Here is a 17,861-nt window from a genome sequence, read left to right on the forward strand (position 1 = left end):
AAACGGTGTCTCTAGACATTCTAGATAACATTGATTACATTATTATAGTATCATGCAAACACTGTACAGACTTTGGATTGGCTAATATTTGGCAGTCAGTCTAGATCTGGAAGTCCCATGGTATCTTAGCCCCTTTATTCCCCATAACCTTCTATGAAATCTTCCATCTGGACCTGGGGAGGATCAGATGTTCCTGTAGCAGAATACCAGCTATTTAGTCATGCTGTTCAGCATATGCTGTTCCTATCTTACACCCTGCTAGTAGGTGTTGGATTGTCTTTGAGGCCTCTCTGCATAATCTGCATCTTGGGTCCTGCCTATTGTGGTAGACCACAGCTTTTATGGATCTGGTGCTTAATGTCAGTACTTGTGCCGCTATTAACAGTGTTTCAGTCCAGCCCTTTCCAATGGCTGGTAGGATTTCCCAAGCCAACTCAGCTATGTGTCAATGATGCATCTTATGCAGGGTCTTGCCTTGACATGTTTCTTCCTCTGTTTGATCTTCTACATTTGCTGCTGCCTCAAGCATTCCTTTGGGTGCCATTTTAATGAAAGCTCAGGCTGTTAATATCATAACTGTTGCTACAGTGATCCTGACCTCCCATAATCTTGTTCACAGTCAATCATTATAGTCTGAAAAAAGTGTATAATGATTGCTAAAAGCCAATAAATGAAGCTTAAATATCCTATAGGAGATGAAAGTATCAATTGGTTCATTCATTCGTTCGTTCATTCATTCATTCATTAAATTTATTTGCTGCCTATCTCACCATGGGGCTACTACTACTGTAGGAGGGATGAAAAATGTTGTATATATAAAAATACTATAGACAGTACTTCATTCACGACTACAATTTCAACTGGAATATCTGTTGCTAAATGATTTGTCTCTGATTTTATAACTTTTGCCATGAATCACCATGATTGTTATATGAATCACAGGTCATTAAGCAAATTCAGCTTTTGGAAAGCATCTGGAAAAGTCACAAATGGCAGTCATATGACTCCAGGACACTGCAATAGTTGTAAATACATGTCTATTGTCAAGCACCTGAATTTACGTAACTTGTCCATGAGGGTGCTGTAGTCATAAGTGTGAAAACTGGCCGTATGTCACTTTTTTCAGCACCATTGTAACTTTGAATGGTTGCTAAATGAAAGATTGTACGTTGACGACTACCTATCACAGCTCTTTAGCCATCCCCTGAACTAATTTGCAAACAAAGCCATGCAAAATTACTATGAATGAAACAAAATATACATAAGCTTGGTTATAATACTCAGGACAGTGTATTATTATGATGTTTTGATGTGCCTTGGACTACAGATCCAGGCAGTCCTTGTTTAGGAACCACAATTGGGACTGGCAACTTAGTCATTAAGAGAAACAGTGACTATGCTGATGATGTTGCTTCAGCTTTCCTTTGCTTTTCAAACATGTGAGGTAATAAATGTAAGACTGGCCTTAAGGTTACTGTTTCATTACCACCATAACTGTGACAGTCACTAAATGAGGCACTTGCTAAGCCAGGTCAGTTACAGTCCCCCTGGGTAAACCAGACAGGAAACCTGACCAGGCATGCCACTTATATTGTAAAGCTATATTAACAGAATCTTGCAAATCTGAAAGTACAAATCTCCTAAGCTTGGCTGTCTCAGGAATTCTGGGAGTTGAAGTCCACAGGTTGTAAAAGGGCCACATTTGCCCACCTGTCCTTACTGGATTTTTTTTTTTTTTTTACAGTCAGATCAATTTAGGGCGGGTCCTTCCTAAATTTCTTTCTCTGACTGTTAAGCAGCGTTTATTTGATACTGCTTTTGGCAGCCTTTCTTCCCCTCCTCCCTCAAAGTCATTCCCACATAGCATTACAACCTGAAATACAAGGGGGAAAATGATGAAATAAAAGGTAATTCTTATTGTATAAGAACCAATTTGGTTTAGTGGTAAAGGTGTTGGCCTGGGAGATGGTTTACCCTAGTCCTGCTTTAGGCATAAAAGCCAGTTGGGTGACTTTGGGCTACTCACTCTGTCAGCCTACTCACTTCACCGGGTTGCTGTTGTGGGGAAAATAGAAGGCATATGTTAGGTGAGCTTGCTGGCCTTGATCCCAACTTTCATTGAGTAAAAAAAAAAAAAATCCCTGTGAAAAATTATGTGTAGGGAGCAATTACTTTTTTTTCCTAATGAAAGGGGTATTCTTATTTTTGTTATTACAACATATTAAGAAATTCTTCAGGTGTGCCTTATGACACCAAAAAAAGCAAGAAGTTAAACTGGTTATCACTTGAAACTAATAGCTTGTATGAACAGGCGCTAGGTTTCTAGACCTCATTTTTAAAAAGTCTGAAAGGTACAATTAGCATTTGCTTCCACGCACAAATAACTTATCTTCAGGGAAACAGTTCAGTAATCTCCATTTTGTTTTGATATTCTCATTATCTTTCATTCTTCTAGTAAAAAAAGGACCACACTTCTCTAGAAGTGTATGTATGTATGAATTCATTCTTATATAGCTTGGCCATTCTCAGACAATAATCTAATCTTTGTGCAAAAGATACGCATAAGAAATCACCTTCACATTGCACCTTGTTTGTGTAAAACCTTTGTATATTGTTCAATCTAGCATGGCCCAGCAGATAACATTGTCACAAGCAGAATAAAGTTATTATTCTGTTCTACCATACAGGTAATCCTTGATTTACAACAATTGAATCCAAAATTTCCACTGCTAAGCAAGACGGTTGAGTTTTGTCTCATTTTACTTTTCTTGCCACAAAGTGAATCACTGCCGTTAATAACTGAGTTAAGTAAATCTGACTTCCTCATTGACTTTGCTTGTCAGATCACAAAAGGTGATCACATGATCCCGGGATGTTGCAAGTGTCATAAATACATGCCAGCTTCCAAGTTTCTGAATTTTGATCACGTGACCATGGGGATGCTACTATGGGTCGTAAGTGTGGAAAACAGCCATACGCCACTTTTTTCAATGCTGTTGTAACTTCGAACCGTCACTAAATGAATGGTTGTAAATCAAGGACTACCTCTAAAAGGAACGATCTTGAAAGTAATTATTTTAGTATTCTGGCTTAAGAACTTGCAGGGAAATTTCAAATGCTGTATATCTCATAGGCAAAGCCAGAAGAAACATCGCAATACGATATATATACATAGATTCAAATAAATATTAAGCAATATAACCACAATTAGTTTTGTTTTTTTTGAATTGATAAAAACAGGGTTATACTTTCACCTTTATACAGCAATGGTTTATAACCCAGTAAATCTTTTGTTATAAAACTGCTACCTTGGTGAATAGCTGACAAGGAAGTGCAGGATAAAAAAAATGAAGAATGGGATATGGATTACATTTTCTCACAATACTCAAATGCCTTAGAAAAAGATTCAGTTGTACATACTGTATATTTCTATATCAGATTTCCCTTAATTAAGTATACATCCTTCATATTTCGTTATACCTGCTATAGAGCAGAAAATGTTGAAAACATTAAAATTTGCATATACATGCAGCCAAGATTTTCTCCCAAGATTCCCAGTGTGTCATGCTGCAAGTTGAAACTGACATAAGTGACATCCACCATTCTCTATGCAGGTAATCCTCAATTTACTAGTTCATTTAGTGACCATTCAAAGTTACGGCACTGAAAGTAACTTATGACCGTTTTTCACACTTACGACCATTGCAGCATCCCCATGGTCACGTTGGTCAAAATTTGGATGCCAAATTTGGCAAATTGACTCATGTTTATGATAGTTGCAGTGTCCTGGGATCATGTGATTACCTTTTGCAACCTTCTGACAAGCAAAGTTAATGGGGGAACCAGATTCACTTAACTGTGTTTCTAAATTAACAACTGTAGTGATTCACTTAACTGTGGCAAGAAAGGTTGTAAAAGTGGGCAAAATTCACTTAACAACTGTCTCACTTAGCAACAGAAATTTTGGGCTCAATTGTGGTTATTAAGTTGAGGTCTACCTGTATTCCACAGAGTAAGCACATTTTATTTTACCATACTGTGTAGAGCAAGAAAAAGAAACCCAGCATCCTTTGTTTCTAGCTTATTACTTATATGTATTACTTATATGTATTACATAATATATGTCTTATCCTTTATCTAGTAAAGATCGGAATTCTGTTATAGGATGAAAGTCAGAGAGAGACGTGGAGTTTTTTTAAAAAAAAAATCTCATAGACAATTCCACTAAAAAAAACCAACCTGAACTACCCAGATTTTACCAAATCCTCCACAATCAACGTAACCCATGAAGAGCCTTGGTAGTATAGTGGTCTAAAGCACCCTGTTATTAAGACCAGCTGCCTGCAATTACTGCAGGTTTGAATCTCGCCAGGCTCAAGGTTGACTCAGCCTTCCATCCTTTCTAAGGTAGGTAAATTGAGGACCCAGTTGTGGGGGCAATAAGCTGACTTTGTATAAATATACAAAAAGGATGAAGGCTATTGCTTAGCGCATTGTAAGCCGCCCTGAGTCTCCGGAGAAGGGTGGCATATAAATCAAATAAAAAAAAAAGATTTGATGAATCATGTATTTTTCCTCAAAATCGGTTTTTTAATTATTAGTTTCTTTTCATGATTAAAGAAGAAAGGTAAATTCTGGAAATTACAAATCATCCGGAAGCTGTAGATTTTGCAATAACTCCTTTAGGGCTTTCTCTCATTTTCAAACAAATATTCCAGCTGCCCTCCTCACATTTGTTCTTTTAATACCAAAGCTACAAGATGAGAAATTATTGGGATACAATAACATATTCTGCAGGGAAGGTCCTATTGCTGATTGCAAGAGAAGCCAAATAAAAAGTTCTAATACGCCAACGTCTCTTCATACACTGGATTCTGTCTCTCAACTTTTGCATTTCAAGAAGTCTTTCAATGTGCTACAAAGGAGACTTCTGCTCTCTTATTGCTTGGCTGCTTTAAGTTGTGCCTGGGAGTTTTGCAGCAAGGCCAATGTGTCTCGTTTCTCAATTCGCCGCAAATGTTTCTTCTTCGCACGCTTCAGCTTCAAGGGATTTCGAATCTAAAAAGAGAGAGAGAGAGAGAGAGAGAGAGAGAGAGAAATATGGTCTTATCTCATGCTCATCTAAGACTTAAAAACATTCTGAATAGCAATCAACCAAGCTAGAGGCTTCCAGAATGTTATTGCTATTAGTTTACAAAAGTCCCACAACAGGATCAAACACAGCTTTTCTATAGAAAACACAGTTTTTCCACAGAAAGGAATTACTAAACCTTGTCAAAGGTGCCTAAATCTAAAGAAAACAACAGATTAAATTCTACATATGCAAGAGGAAGACAAAGAAAATGTAGAAGTAGGATTGGCACATGTCTACACCAACACAAACAAGCTGTTTTGTCATCTGGCAACAGACATTCCATTCGTCAACAGTAAACGGAAAAACAAGAAAGACAACCAGCCTATCACTTCCACACTTTTTCTTTTCCTGAAATGTTCTGTACCCCCATACAGCTACTATAAGACATTGTAAATAAAAAGCATGTCTTATTTCTTTGCTTCTAACTTTTTACGCAGAAAGCAGAGAAAAATCATTTAAATATATAAGACCCTTAATAAAAACTAAAAAAGGGATTTACAATCACATTCCTATGGTATCAGCCTGCCTATGACGATCCACTTGTACTGCTATATGATTTCCCATGTTTGTATGCCTCTGACTTTCTCCATGTTGCAAAGTTGATAGCGATGATCTCCCAATAGTATAGAATCCTGAATAATCTTGGTAGTAAAGTATTAACAATAAAACATAGCTGTCGCCTTGGACTCTGAAACTACCTTTCGTTTGGATCAGAGCCTGGATAATTGAAAGAAGGAGCCAGATTAACTCCAGTGACACGCTATCATTATCAATTCAATTTAATTTGAGAAGCAGATGTTCTCTATAATGGATCTTATCAAATGCCCTTGAAGCTCCCTTATTCATTGCTTGGTCCAAAACGTAGCATGCATCTCTCATGTTGGCTCATTCTCAAAAGGAATCTCTGTGGCAAAAATGTAGAAACTTGGTTCAAGCACATTTCCATGCAAAGTTAGCAAGTCATGTTTCCATTTAAACTCAGGCTAGGGGACGAACCTATCCTCCGGGATCCTATTCACCTTCCTAATGCTTCAGGCTGGGAGGGAGAGAAGCAAAGTCCTTCAATCATGGCTGCCAAAAAAGCAGCACATCAATATCTTGATTCCAGACCAGAAAATCTATTTACATACAACTATTGTATAATTTTACTTGTTTTGGATTGTTTGTACTGAGGCACTTGTGCTCTCCTTCCACAAGAAAAATTAAATGCAGTTCTATTTCACCAAAGGATTTCCCATCTGAGGCAACAGAGAGTGATATAAAATTTGTGTAGTTACTGGATCAATAATTCAGCTTCCAATTCTCAAATGCTCCTTCTTAATTGTAATGAAGAAGCATTACATATATTGCTTCTTGATCCAAACCTATTATAATGTACTACCAAGTTAAGTAAAACATTAATTACGAAATACACTCCACTCTTCTTCAACCAAGGAAAGAGATTTTCTTTCTAGATGAAAATAACTTGATCCAAAACTCACCACTTGCACAACCTCCGCTTTCCTCTCATTTTCTAGCCTTCTTTTTAAGTTATCCCTCCTTCGCTGTTTTTTCTCCTGAAAGGAAAAAAAACTTTTATGCATGCTATATGTCACAGTCCTGTCAAAAATATGACCAAATAATTCCATAAAAATACAAGAATACAAATACCAACAGAAAAAACAGCATATGCAAACAGCTTTATGAACCCAAAAGCTGAATGTACTAATAACTCTCAAAAATAAGTAGCAAAGTATGTAACATCAGAAAAATGTTTTATTGAGTTGCTAAACACTTTAAAAGTTCTCGCTCATCGAACTATTCCAGACTGATGAACTGGAATAAAAGTTATCATTTTATGAGGTCCTCTCAAAAAAATTTTAAGCAAAACATGATGTGACTTTAGAAACTTCACTGAAATGAACAGAATATTTGTGGGATTTACGTATATGTAAATTGACTCTAATTATTTTATTTTAATTGACTGAATTTGGGGGGGTATTTTTTCACACTGGCACATAGAAACATCTGAGTAGCAGCAGTATCAAATACAAAAATTGTGGCATGACATCTAATGCAAGTGTCGTCATTTGCCGTGCGGATCTGGATGGGGAGAAACAGGTTCCGACTCAACCCTTCCAAGACCGAATGGCTGTGGCTGCCGGCGTCCCGATATAGCCAGCTGATACCATCGCTGACTATTGGGGGCGAGTCATTGGCCTCCACGGAGAGGGCTCACAACTTAGGTGTCCTCCTGGACACGCGGCTGTTTTTAGAAGAGCATATGACAGCCGTGGCCAGGGGAGCTTTCTATCAGGTTCGCCTGATTCGCCAGTTGCGACCCTTTCTAGATCGGGACTCCTTACGCACAGTCACTCATGCCCTCATCACTTCCCGTCTGGACTACTGTAATGATCTCTACATGGGGCTCCCTTGAGGTGCATGCGGAGGCTCCAACTGATCCAGAATGCAGCTGCGTGGGTGATATTGAGAGCGACATGGCGCTCAAATGTAACACCTCTCCTACGCGAACTGCACTGGCTCCCGGTGGTCTTCCGAGTGCACTTCAAGGTGTTGGTTCTTACCTTTAAAGTGCTCCATGGCTTAGGACCTGGGTACCTACGAGACCACCTTCTGCAACCAATAACCTCCCACCAACCAGCACGCTCCCAGAGGGTGGGCCTCCTCAGGGTGCTATCACTAAAGCAATGTTGACTGGTGGTTCCCAGAGAAAGAGCCTTTTCTGTGGGGGCACCTACCCTTTGGAACAGGTTACCCCCAGGGATACGAATGATCCCAAATCTTCGTACTTTCCGTCGTGCACTTAAGACCTTTCTATTTCACCAAGCCGGGCTGGCATAAATCTCTTCTAATTGTTCTAAATCTTTATGCTGAAGATTCTTAACCGATGAACCAAATTGGCTTAATCATCTTATATTCACATTTTATATGTATGTTATTTTAACTGTTCACCGCCCTGAGTCCTTCAGGAGAAGGGCAGTATAAAAATTAAATAAATAAATAAATAAATAAATAAATAAATAAATAAATAAATAAATAAATAAATAAATAAAATTGTCTATCTTTTCCCCATGGGTGGCCATGTTGTATATTATGTTATTTTGTTTATGACATAAATTAAACAAGCACCAAGATCTGGTAGTACATCTTCACTCAATCTTTCTTAATATATAAATAGGATCCTCATGAAGCTCTATTAAACATTCAACAGCAAAGATATGCCGAAATTCATATTCTGCTTTATAAAATAGTAGCATCATCAACATGTATACCTGAATAAAAGGGTAGCAATCCTATTTTAAACTTTCAATAGAAGAAATAAGTACAAAACCTTTTAGATGCCAAATTCAAAATAGCTACAACATATCAATCTGCAGGCCAAAGATATAGGCTGTACTTAATCCATATGCTTTTGTGAATTCTGTTCTGCCTTTGTGAATTCTGTTTGCAATTCTTGTGCAGTATCAGAACAGAGGATGTGAATTCAACAGACTTAGCACTAGTCCTTTCCTGCTAATTCAGTCCATAACTTAATTAGAGTGACAAAAAATATCAGTGAAGAAGGTGTCCGGGTAGAGATGCTTAGGGATACATTATAGTTATTTAATATTATGGACATATTGCTTCCATTTGAGACAAACATATTTTACTTACCTCACGCTCCCTTTGTTTTTGTTCCTTCAGCTCCTGGGCAAAATCTTTGATCAACTTCTTTTCCTGACGTATTTTCATTTTATGTTGCCAGGAAGTATGTAAAGGCTTATCCTGGATCATGTGGGAAAACCTGGGGAGATGGGGAAATTTACATCTTCAGCTAAAAATAAAGAGCTTAGTTTCAGCACTAGATGGTATCACCTAGATGGAGACAGCCATAGTTTGCTTTAATAAAGCCTTAATTTGACTAACTGGTGCAATACACTGAACCATAAACTACAACTAAACAAAACAATCTTAGTAACATTTAGCATATTGTGTGAAGCAGATCTAGGATAAGAGTCCTGGGTACTCTTACTTGGCAAGGAGTTCCAAGGATACAAAAGCCTACTTTTGCACATCAAAAGCATTACCCTAAGAAATAAGAATATTAAAAGCACCCTATGATTTTAACTCGTGAGTGCCACCAAAGGTTGGTTATTCAATACAAACCCTTTAAAATTTACATTCAATTTGAACTGTGGATGAATAGTAACATTATACTTTTTTTGGTAATGTTTTAGTGTGCACACTAGATAGGCACGAAGTGCATAAAATAAACTCTGTCTAGGAGAACTAACCAATGCACAGTATTTCTGTCTAACAAAGTGGTATAAAATACACATAAAAGGCAGCCCATTTCTTTTTAACTCAAAGCAGATTTTAGATAAATGGAACCAAGAAAGAATCAACAACGCTAGATAAAATTTTATTAGGAACAGATGAAAAGGTGATAAAGAAAACTTATCAATATTTACTGGAATATAAAATGGCGGAACAGCAAGTGAAGGAAACTATGATAGTGTGGGCCAAAAACTTTGGTTATGATATTGAACTGGATCAATGGCAAGACTTATGGGAGAGAAATAGGAAATTAAAGTTAGCCACTGCATATAAAGAAAACCTATATAAAATGTTTTGTAGGTGGCATCTTCCGCCTACAAGGTTAGCAAAAATGAATAAGAATCTATCACCGCCGTGTTGAAAATGTAACTCAGCGCTAGGATCATTTTACCATATGTGGTAGTCATGTACGAAAGCCAAGGAATTTTGGTGTCAGATAAAGACATGATTGGAAGAGATGCTAGACCAAAATATAGATTTGAAACCAGAATTATTCCTATTAGGAATTATAAAGAGAAATATAGTAAAGGATTGATATATTTAATGCTGCGTAACAGCAGCAAGATTGGTGTATGCGCAAAACCGGAAAAATAGAGATCTCCTCTCTGAAGAAGAGATAATAAAGAAAATAATAGTATGCACAGAAGTGGACAGACTGACACTTAAAAAATAAAGGTGAGACAGAATATTACAAAATTTGGAACAAAATGTATCAATGGTTGGAAACGAGGAAAAGGAGCCAGAACAGAAAATATTGAGGATTTGTAGAATTGAAACTGGACAAAAATTCAAATGAGGATAAGGAATATGTCTCTAATGTCAAAGTAATAATGTACGATGAGTAGGAATTGTATCTGTTGTTATGTTAAAATATGTATGAAAATGACAAAGCCAGGATGATCGCACTGTGTCCAATGTTTTAATGTTTATTTAATAAAAAAATTAAATAATAAAAAAAGATGAATGGACTTCAACTCCCAGAATCCTTGCTGGGAATTTCTGGGAGTTGAAGTCCATAAAAGTGGCTGATGTGGAGAAAACTTCTCCCCAAGATGCTGCGTCCGATCACCTGGCGACCAAGATCGCATTCTTACCGCTTTTTGCCGGGATCTTTCCATACCCGGCCAGATTTAGGCTTTCCTTTGGGGATAGATGGTGCCTCCTTCCGCTTCTTACCCAAAGCAGTTACTTGCAGCTTCCCAGATCCAGTTTCCACTAAGACGACAGCCCCTTTCTCGTTCCCCAGCTGCTGAAGTTGCTCACCCCGTTCCGGCTCTGGAGACAGTCGGTCGGCTTGCAGCTGCTCCTCCGGGATAAGCGCTGCCATTTCCTTCCTTTTTATCTCTTCGCTACACTCTCCCAGCGAAAAAAACACGCTCTCTCTCTCTCTCTCCCCCTTTCCCACCCCACGAGGAAGACTCCAGTAGGGCCCTTTCGGATGACGATGACGTCCCATATGCGACGGACGCGGATGCGCAGAACTACGAGCGAGATAACGTTCTTTGTGGCGAATGCAGTATTCATTGGAGCTAGAGCGGTTCCTTGGCTAGAAAGAGGATAAGTTTCACTTATTCTTGAATATAACTTCCGGTCCCCTCTGCTTTTAGTGGAATCCATATGCGGGGCAAGAGTGGTAAAAATTCAGTACAATTGTCTTCACTATGTAATATCCTGTAAATATTTTGGGAACAGTATGGCTAGAATTCCGAAATGCATGGTGGCTGGGCATTCTGGGCTTTGCAGTATAGATACAGCGTTTAGTTGGGGAAGATCCATTAAAAATACCATTAGATATTCAATTAAAGCTGATAGTTGAAAGTTTTCGGTTCTCCAGGGCTTTTAAACAATTGTCTAGAATTAGTATAAGGGGCTTTTGATAAGGGTATTTCGCTGTGCCCTCAAAACCATGTTGTTCCGCCAGGCTGGGCTATCAATATAAAGATTTTAATTGGTTTTAAATGGGATTTTAAATTCGGGGTTTTATAAATTGGGCCTATTATTTAATAATTTTAATTATTTTTAAATTTTGTCTGTCTTTGTGTTTTTAATTAGGCTGTACACTGCCCTGATTCCTTCGGGAGAAGGGCGGTATAGAAATAAAATTAATAAATAAAAATAATAAATAAATAAATTTTCTCCCCTTTTAAAAAAAAATATGGTGAAATATTTTTGGTGAATAGCTAATAATTGAACAGTGACAGTACTATCAGAGTTAATACACAACAGTGATTAAAATACATTAAAAGCAGATATAGAGCCATATAGTAGAACATAATATTAATGTTCTAGGTCCGTGATGGCGAAGCTATGGCACGGGTGCCATAGGTGGCACGCAGAGCCATATCTGTGGGCACGCAAGTGTTGCCCTACTCAGCTCCCAGCTAATTTTCAGGCCTTCTGGGCCCACCTGAAGTTGGGAAATGGGCTGATTCCGGCCTCCGGAGGGCGTCCCATGGGGGGGAGGGAAGGCTGTTTTCCCCCTCCCCAGGCTCCAAGAAAGCCTCTGGAGCCTGGGGAGAGTGAAAAACGGGCCTACTGGGCCCACCGTGCCATCACGTGCCAAAAGTGGGGGGAGTGCGGGGGAGTGGGGGTCACATGCGCAGGGCGCATTGAATTATGGGTATGGGCACACATGTGCGCAATCCCCCCACATGATCCCCACTTTTGGCACGCGACAGCAAAAAGGTTAGCCATCACTGTTCTAGGTAGTATTAATATAATGTTCTACATAGTATTAATATAAGATTAAGTCAATCCTCCTTTATTTTCTTCCTTGTGTTTATGATTTGGGCTAATCTCTCTTGAGACTTTTAATCTTTCACAGTCATTAATCATTAAATTTTTGATAAGAGTTAAAGCAGAATAGAAATTAAATCCATTTTTGCCATGAAAGAATTGCATTCATCACCAGCCTGCCCAAAATGTAAACACAGAATAAGAGAAGTTTCAGGCATTTTTTGGCTGCTTAGAAAAATACATATTTAAATGGGCATTAATATAACCTTTTGTTATTTTATAGTATATTTAGTATATTTTATTTATTTTCATTTGAAAATTCATTACTTTCAATTAGGAAAGTACAGTTAGAAAAAAAGTATTTGTTTGTTTGATCAACTCTTAAACCAGTAACACCTAATCATCCCTGAGCCTCCTACTTCTGCTTCTTGGCTGTGGAAGACAGTTAAGGAGAAACATTACAAGCATATTAAAGACTTTAAGCAATGATTGATGGCCTCAGCCATAGTTATTGTTGCATTTATATATATTTATATAATATATGCAAAACACTATTTTGAATAAAATAGTCTAAGAGAGTGGTCACCAACTGACCACTGTCCGCGAGAAAATGTTGATGGTCTGCAGAAAAATTATTTGCATTTTTTATATTGCACTAAATCAGGTGTCCTCAAACTATAGTCCCTGGCACAGATACATGCAATGAACATTTGTGTTGCTGCAGAGAGTCTCCCCCTTTGTTTTTTTTTTGTGTGGGTCGGAGGGGGGGAGAGAAATTCTAACTTGGGGTCTGCTTCAGGCTCCTGGTGCAGGGCTTTGGGCAATGGCCCGAGGGAAGTGCCGCTGGTGGTGAAGAGCCGGAGGGCCTTGTTCCAGTGGGACTGCATCATGGCCTGGAACTGGCTGACCATCTCAGCCCGCTGAGCCTCCAGGTGCCAGTACCTGGCCTTGCACTCCCACAGGTCTTCCCTGTGCTTGGAAAGCCTATGCTCGTAGTCCTCAAGTGAGGTGCTTCTACTGAGCCTCCTTCTCGATCAGATCCAATTTGAGCTGAGCCAGCTATTTTGCCAACTCTTTCTCATGGTGGCTGCTTAGCTCCAACAACTGCTTCCTGTAGGGGCCCTAAGGAGCTCGGATTGGCAGGCGAGGAGTGGCTGGGAGGAGAGGGGCGAGTAGAGGCTGGTGAGGCGCCCCTCGATGTGAGTGACATTGAGTTGGCCACGCCCACCCAGTCACATGACCACCTAGCCACGCCCAGCCAGCCAGTCATTAGGCAGATCATATTAGTGGTCTGCGGGGTTTAAAATTATGAATTTAGTGGTCCCTGAGATCCGAAAGGTTGGTGACCCCTGGACTAAGAAATGTTTTAAGAAAAGACAGTTCCTGTAGCTTTGGTAAGCTAGTTCAAACTTAAAAGTTAAAATCTGAGTGCACCTGGGTATGCAATTCCTTATCTGTTTTTAATATGGAACTTGCCTTTGAACTCATTGGACTTTGCTACCTGTTTGAAAAAGCAAAGAATGTAAATTTATTTTGAAAATTTGCCAAATCTGATCAAGTACCATATGATGAGGCAGATCCTGTTTTCTGTATCAAATATAAGAAATGTATATGTGAACTTGTGAAAAGAAAATGAATTTAACATCATTTTGATACTCTAATATTTCAAATGCTCAGTGCTTAAAAATGGCAGAGACTAATGTGTCACAAAGAATAATAAACTGATAATTGTATACATTTCTATGCATTATGAGATGCATGCATTTGTTGTGTTGTTACATATTATGTCTAATTCCCTGGAGTAAAGTTATTAAGATAACTAGAAGTATCTTTGAATTTATTTTTGATTTTTAACCTATCTTTCTGTTTATATCAATCTAAAGTTGTCTTACATATTAAAAATAGAATATAAAACAATGCAATCAAAATAAAAACTAAAACTAAATTCTGTATCATTACCATTTCCTTACTATTTCCTTGAGAATCTTTAATCATGCTTCTGATGAAGAGAATCTTCAGAAACTTTTTGTGTGAAGATTAATGCAAAGAATGAGTTAAACCACTCTGCTTTCTCTCTACTATCTGTTACGTCCTTGCAATCTTCTCTTTAGTAGACCGACTGTTTCCTTGACTTTTTTCTTGTTATTTATATATAACTTTTATAAACTTTTTTTTTATTATCTTTGATTTTTGTTGCAAGTCTTTATTCATTCTGAGCCTTTGCTTTCCTGACTTCATCTTTGCAGATTCAAGCTATCTGCTGTTATTCTGCCTTAGTTATGTGTCCCTCTTTCCATTAATATAAGTTAATGATTGAGTTAACACAAGGTGTCAGTCTCAACCCATTAAAGCTAATTTGAGTACAGACTGCACTCTTGGGGTAGGGAAGCAGAAAATTTCTCCAACTTGCTGAATGCTTTCATAAGGCGTTAAAACAGTATAGTGGAGAAGACAGAACTCTGAAGCACCATGGATCAATCATCTAGGTCAGCGATCCCCAACCTTTGCAGCTTGGCGGCCTGGCTGGGTGGGAATCAGTTTCAGGAACATACTATAAATACACCTCTTACTGAATTTGCTCTGAAAATGAGTTTCATTCAAATGTACTGTCTCTGGAACTTCGGGGCTCCCACAGTCTCAATTATCATACCCATGAATAAAATATTTAAAATTGGCCTATGATTATTATAAGAAAATCTTCTCTTTTGTATTCTTATAGCTATCTCTTTTGAGCAGCTAGAAACACATTCCACATGCTAAGACATTGATTGCCTGTCTTAATCATGGTGCCTGAACTAACGTGGCCAATTAGGAAGGAAAAGGATTAAACAAATTGATGAGCACCTCATCTATCTATCTATCTATACCCTCTCAATGTCTTCAAAAGCTGCAAGCTATATGAACCGGGCAAGCAGCTGTCAAACTTACTGTGATCTGGAATGCAAACTGAGGTAAATCCAGTTGATTTAGCTTGCAAATACAGATGAAAATTGCTTACAATTAGTCTCTGAAAGTTCTAGTTCTTTTTCCCTTACATCTTGCTGGAGATGCTGTGCAGTGTGAAAAAACACCAGCAGCCTGTTCATCTATATATTATGGAGGCAAGTAAGCTCTGCATCCACTACTCTGGGTTGGGGTTTCAAATGGGCTTAAAATAGGCTCCATTTTTTATTGAATTTGATTCATTACAAGAATCCCTCATGCAGTTACAATCTACATTACAAATGCTCTTTTATATTTGAGCTATTGTGATTAATATGATTGAGATATTATTTTACTTAAAGCTGTCTCTATGAAGAAACAAGAGGATATAGATTGCATTTCAAGATTTATAACATGGTTTGAATTTTGTAGCACTAGATTTCATCATATTGTGGATCTGCTGGCTATAACAGGAATTATTGGAACGTGAGCTTGCATAGAGAGGGAAAAAATCCTTGGGAAGTTTCTACCTTACATTTATTAGCATACTTACTCACATCAAGAAATTTGGCTTTGTAATCTGAATACAAAAAAAATCAAATGAACACTTAATGTAATACAATTATTCAGAAATAATATATAGAAACATAGTGCTCTACAGTACAGAGATCCTGATTAAAAAATGCCTGGGAGATTACTGTATGTAGCACCTGCTAGGAATATTTTAAAGCAACTGTATCTTTTGTTGGGTTCTGGTCCATAACTGATACACAAACCTGGGAAAAGATTATTTAATTTACAGTATTCCCAGCAAATGCTACCAAAAGCAGGCACACATTCTATAAACCATGTTTTCCTTTCAGAGCTGGATCTTTACATAATCCTAATAAAAGACTAGAAAACTGACTTACATTAAGTACAAGAAATATTTCTGATAATTGTTATCAGATGTTAACAGACATTCTCCAAAGTAGTATTAATGCAACTGTTAAGAATAGTTATTTCAATGCAAATATCAATGTGAACATGACAAGTCATATTTACATAGTTTAGAAATCTAAAGGCACTTGTTTCACTTTTTTCCGTTACAATAAGCACCCATTACTATATTAAACAAACAAACAAACAAACAAACAAACAAACATTAGAAATGGAAGTACTCATAATGTTTGCACAAGCACTACATGCAGCTATGCAGCCACTCTGGGATCTGTCTTATTACAAAAGAGATCTACAAAAACGCCCTAAAATTCATGATGATTTTGAGTTGAAGCACAGATTACTTGGTGAAATGGCTCTTTGTTTCACAGCTTTACAAGTAAAGCTGTAAACATAATAAGGTCATTTTATTTGCATCAAAGTGCTTGTAATAGATGTCATGAAATCTAGGAGGGAAAGGATGCAGTCCAGAGGTGTTAAGAGGCAACTTGGTCCAAATGTTACGTGTGAGAGAGAAAGAGGGTGAAAACAGCACTTCCCTAAAATTGTTCACAGAGTATATGGTAGATGCAGATAGTACTGTCCTCAATCTGGCAAGATTCTGTCTATAAGTATGAAATAATAACAAATTCAATTTGCAAGGTTCACCATGTGTCATTCTTAGTTTTGGGCCTGATATCACCTCTGTATTTATGAAATTTAATCATGGGCGGGCACTTCTAAGAAGCAGAGTGGGCACAAAAGTTTCTCTAGAACAGATAAATTAAAAAGTAAGCATTTCATGTGGAAATAGTTTATGAAGGCAAAACGAACAAGACCTCACAAAACATCAGAAAAATTGATCTGATAAAAATAGACATTATCAATCTGAGTGGATAAATTGGATCTATGAAGCTGTGGAACACATTTAATTCTAATGTGTTCATTAGAATTAAATGCTAAGCCTTTGCTACAAGTGGAGATACTAAGGTAAATGGCATATGCTGGACCAAGATAAGTGTTTAGGCTGTTCTTTATTTGTTGAATGCACAAGCTGGCCAATAACCATTTGTTTCTTTTGCGTTCAGAAATAATTCTGTATCATATCAATGTGATCAAGGCTTAAGAAATTTGGTTCAAGTTCCTGATAGGTTGCTTCTCAGCCATGAATTGAACGATTCCTCCTTTGGCAGGGGTAGTTTCCTTTTTTCCTAAAGGCAGCACATCCCTGGTAATTAGTTGGTAACATATCTCCCATTCTCTTTTACTACGGTATTTTTAATAAAATAAAGTAAACTCCAGGACAACAAAAATAAACTAATTTTAGCAGAACTACTTTCTCTGCTTTCAGTACAAACCACCTTTCTGATTTCTAATCAATGCATTTCTTATAATACAGCCCAGTGCTGATTGGAAACCTTTATGGACTTTTTATGTGAAACTAAAAAAAAATGAAATTACCATACATGGTTTGGATCATTAGAAGATAAAACGCATTGTAAGCCGCCCTGAGTCTCCGGAGAAGGGCGGCATATAAATCAAATTTTAAAAATAATAATAATAATTATTATTTAAAAAATGTAAAAAGTGTTGTAACTATAGGGTAAAAGCTTAATGTACATTTATGCTTATAACTGCTATAAAAATAGCAGTAGCACTTAGACTTATATACCACTTTACAGTGCTTTTCTAAGTGGTTTACAGAGTCACCTTATTGCCCCCAACAATCTGGGTCCTCATTTTACCGACCCTTGAAGGATGGAAAGCTTGAGTCAACCTTGAGCTGCTCAGAATCTAAGTCCTGGAGTGGGCAGTGAGTTATACCTGGAATACT

General features: G+C 37.7%; 1 protein-coding gene across 1 annotated transcript; it reads right to left on the reverse strand.

Annotated features, from left to right (window-relative positions):
• Positions 1-4,569: 4,569 nt before the first annotated feature.
• CCDC86 (coiled-coil domain containing 86) lies at positions 4,570-10,913 on the reverse strand. Its single transcript, XM_034420231.3, has 4 exons — positions 10,546-10,913; positions 8,789-8,918; positions 6,616-6,690; positions 4,570-5,058 (listed from the first exon to the last, which is right to left on the reverse strand). The coding sequence occupies exons 1-4, from the start codon at positions 10,905-10,907 to the stop codon at positions 4,939-4,941; spliced, it is 687 nt and encodes a 228-aa protein (XP_034276122.2). The 5' UTR covers positions 10,908-10,913; the 3' UTR covers positions 4,570-4,938.
• Positions 10,914-17,861: the final 6,948 nt, after the last annotated feature.

The sequence above is a fragment of the Pantherophis guttatus genome, chromosome 1 (genome assembly GCF_059756535.1).
Source record: "Pantherophis guttatus breed Tessera chromosome 1, ASM5975653v1, whole genome shotgun sequence".
NCBI lineage: Eukaryota > Metazoa > Chordata > Lepidosauria > Squamata > Colubridae > Pantherophis > Pantherophis guttatus.

Excerpts from the sequence above, each read along its gene's own strand:
- CCDC86 (XM_034420231.3), bottom strand. The coding sequence starts at position 10,907 with ATGGGACGTCATCGTCATCCGAAAGGGCCCTACTGGAGTCTTCCTCGT. Across the intron at positions 6,691-8,788 it reads AAAAACAAAGGGAGCGTGAG|GAGAAAAAACAGCGAAGGAG; the intron begins GTAAGTAAAATA and ends TTTTCCTTTCAG. Across the intron at positions 5,059-6,615 it reads AAGCGGAGGTTGTGCAAGTG|ATTCGAAATCCCTTGAAGCT; the intron begins GTGAGTTTTGGA and ends CTCTCTTTTTAG.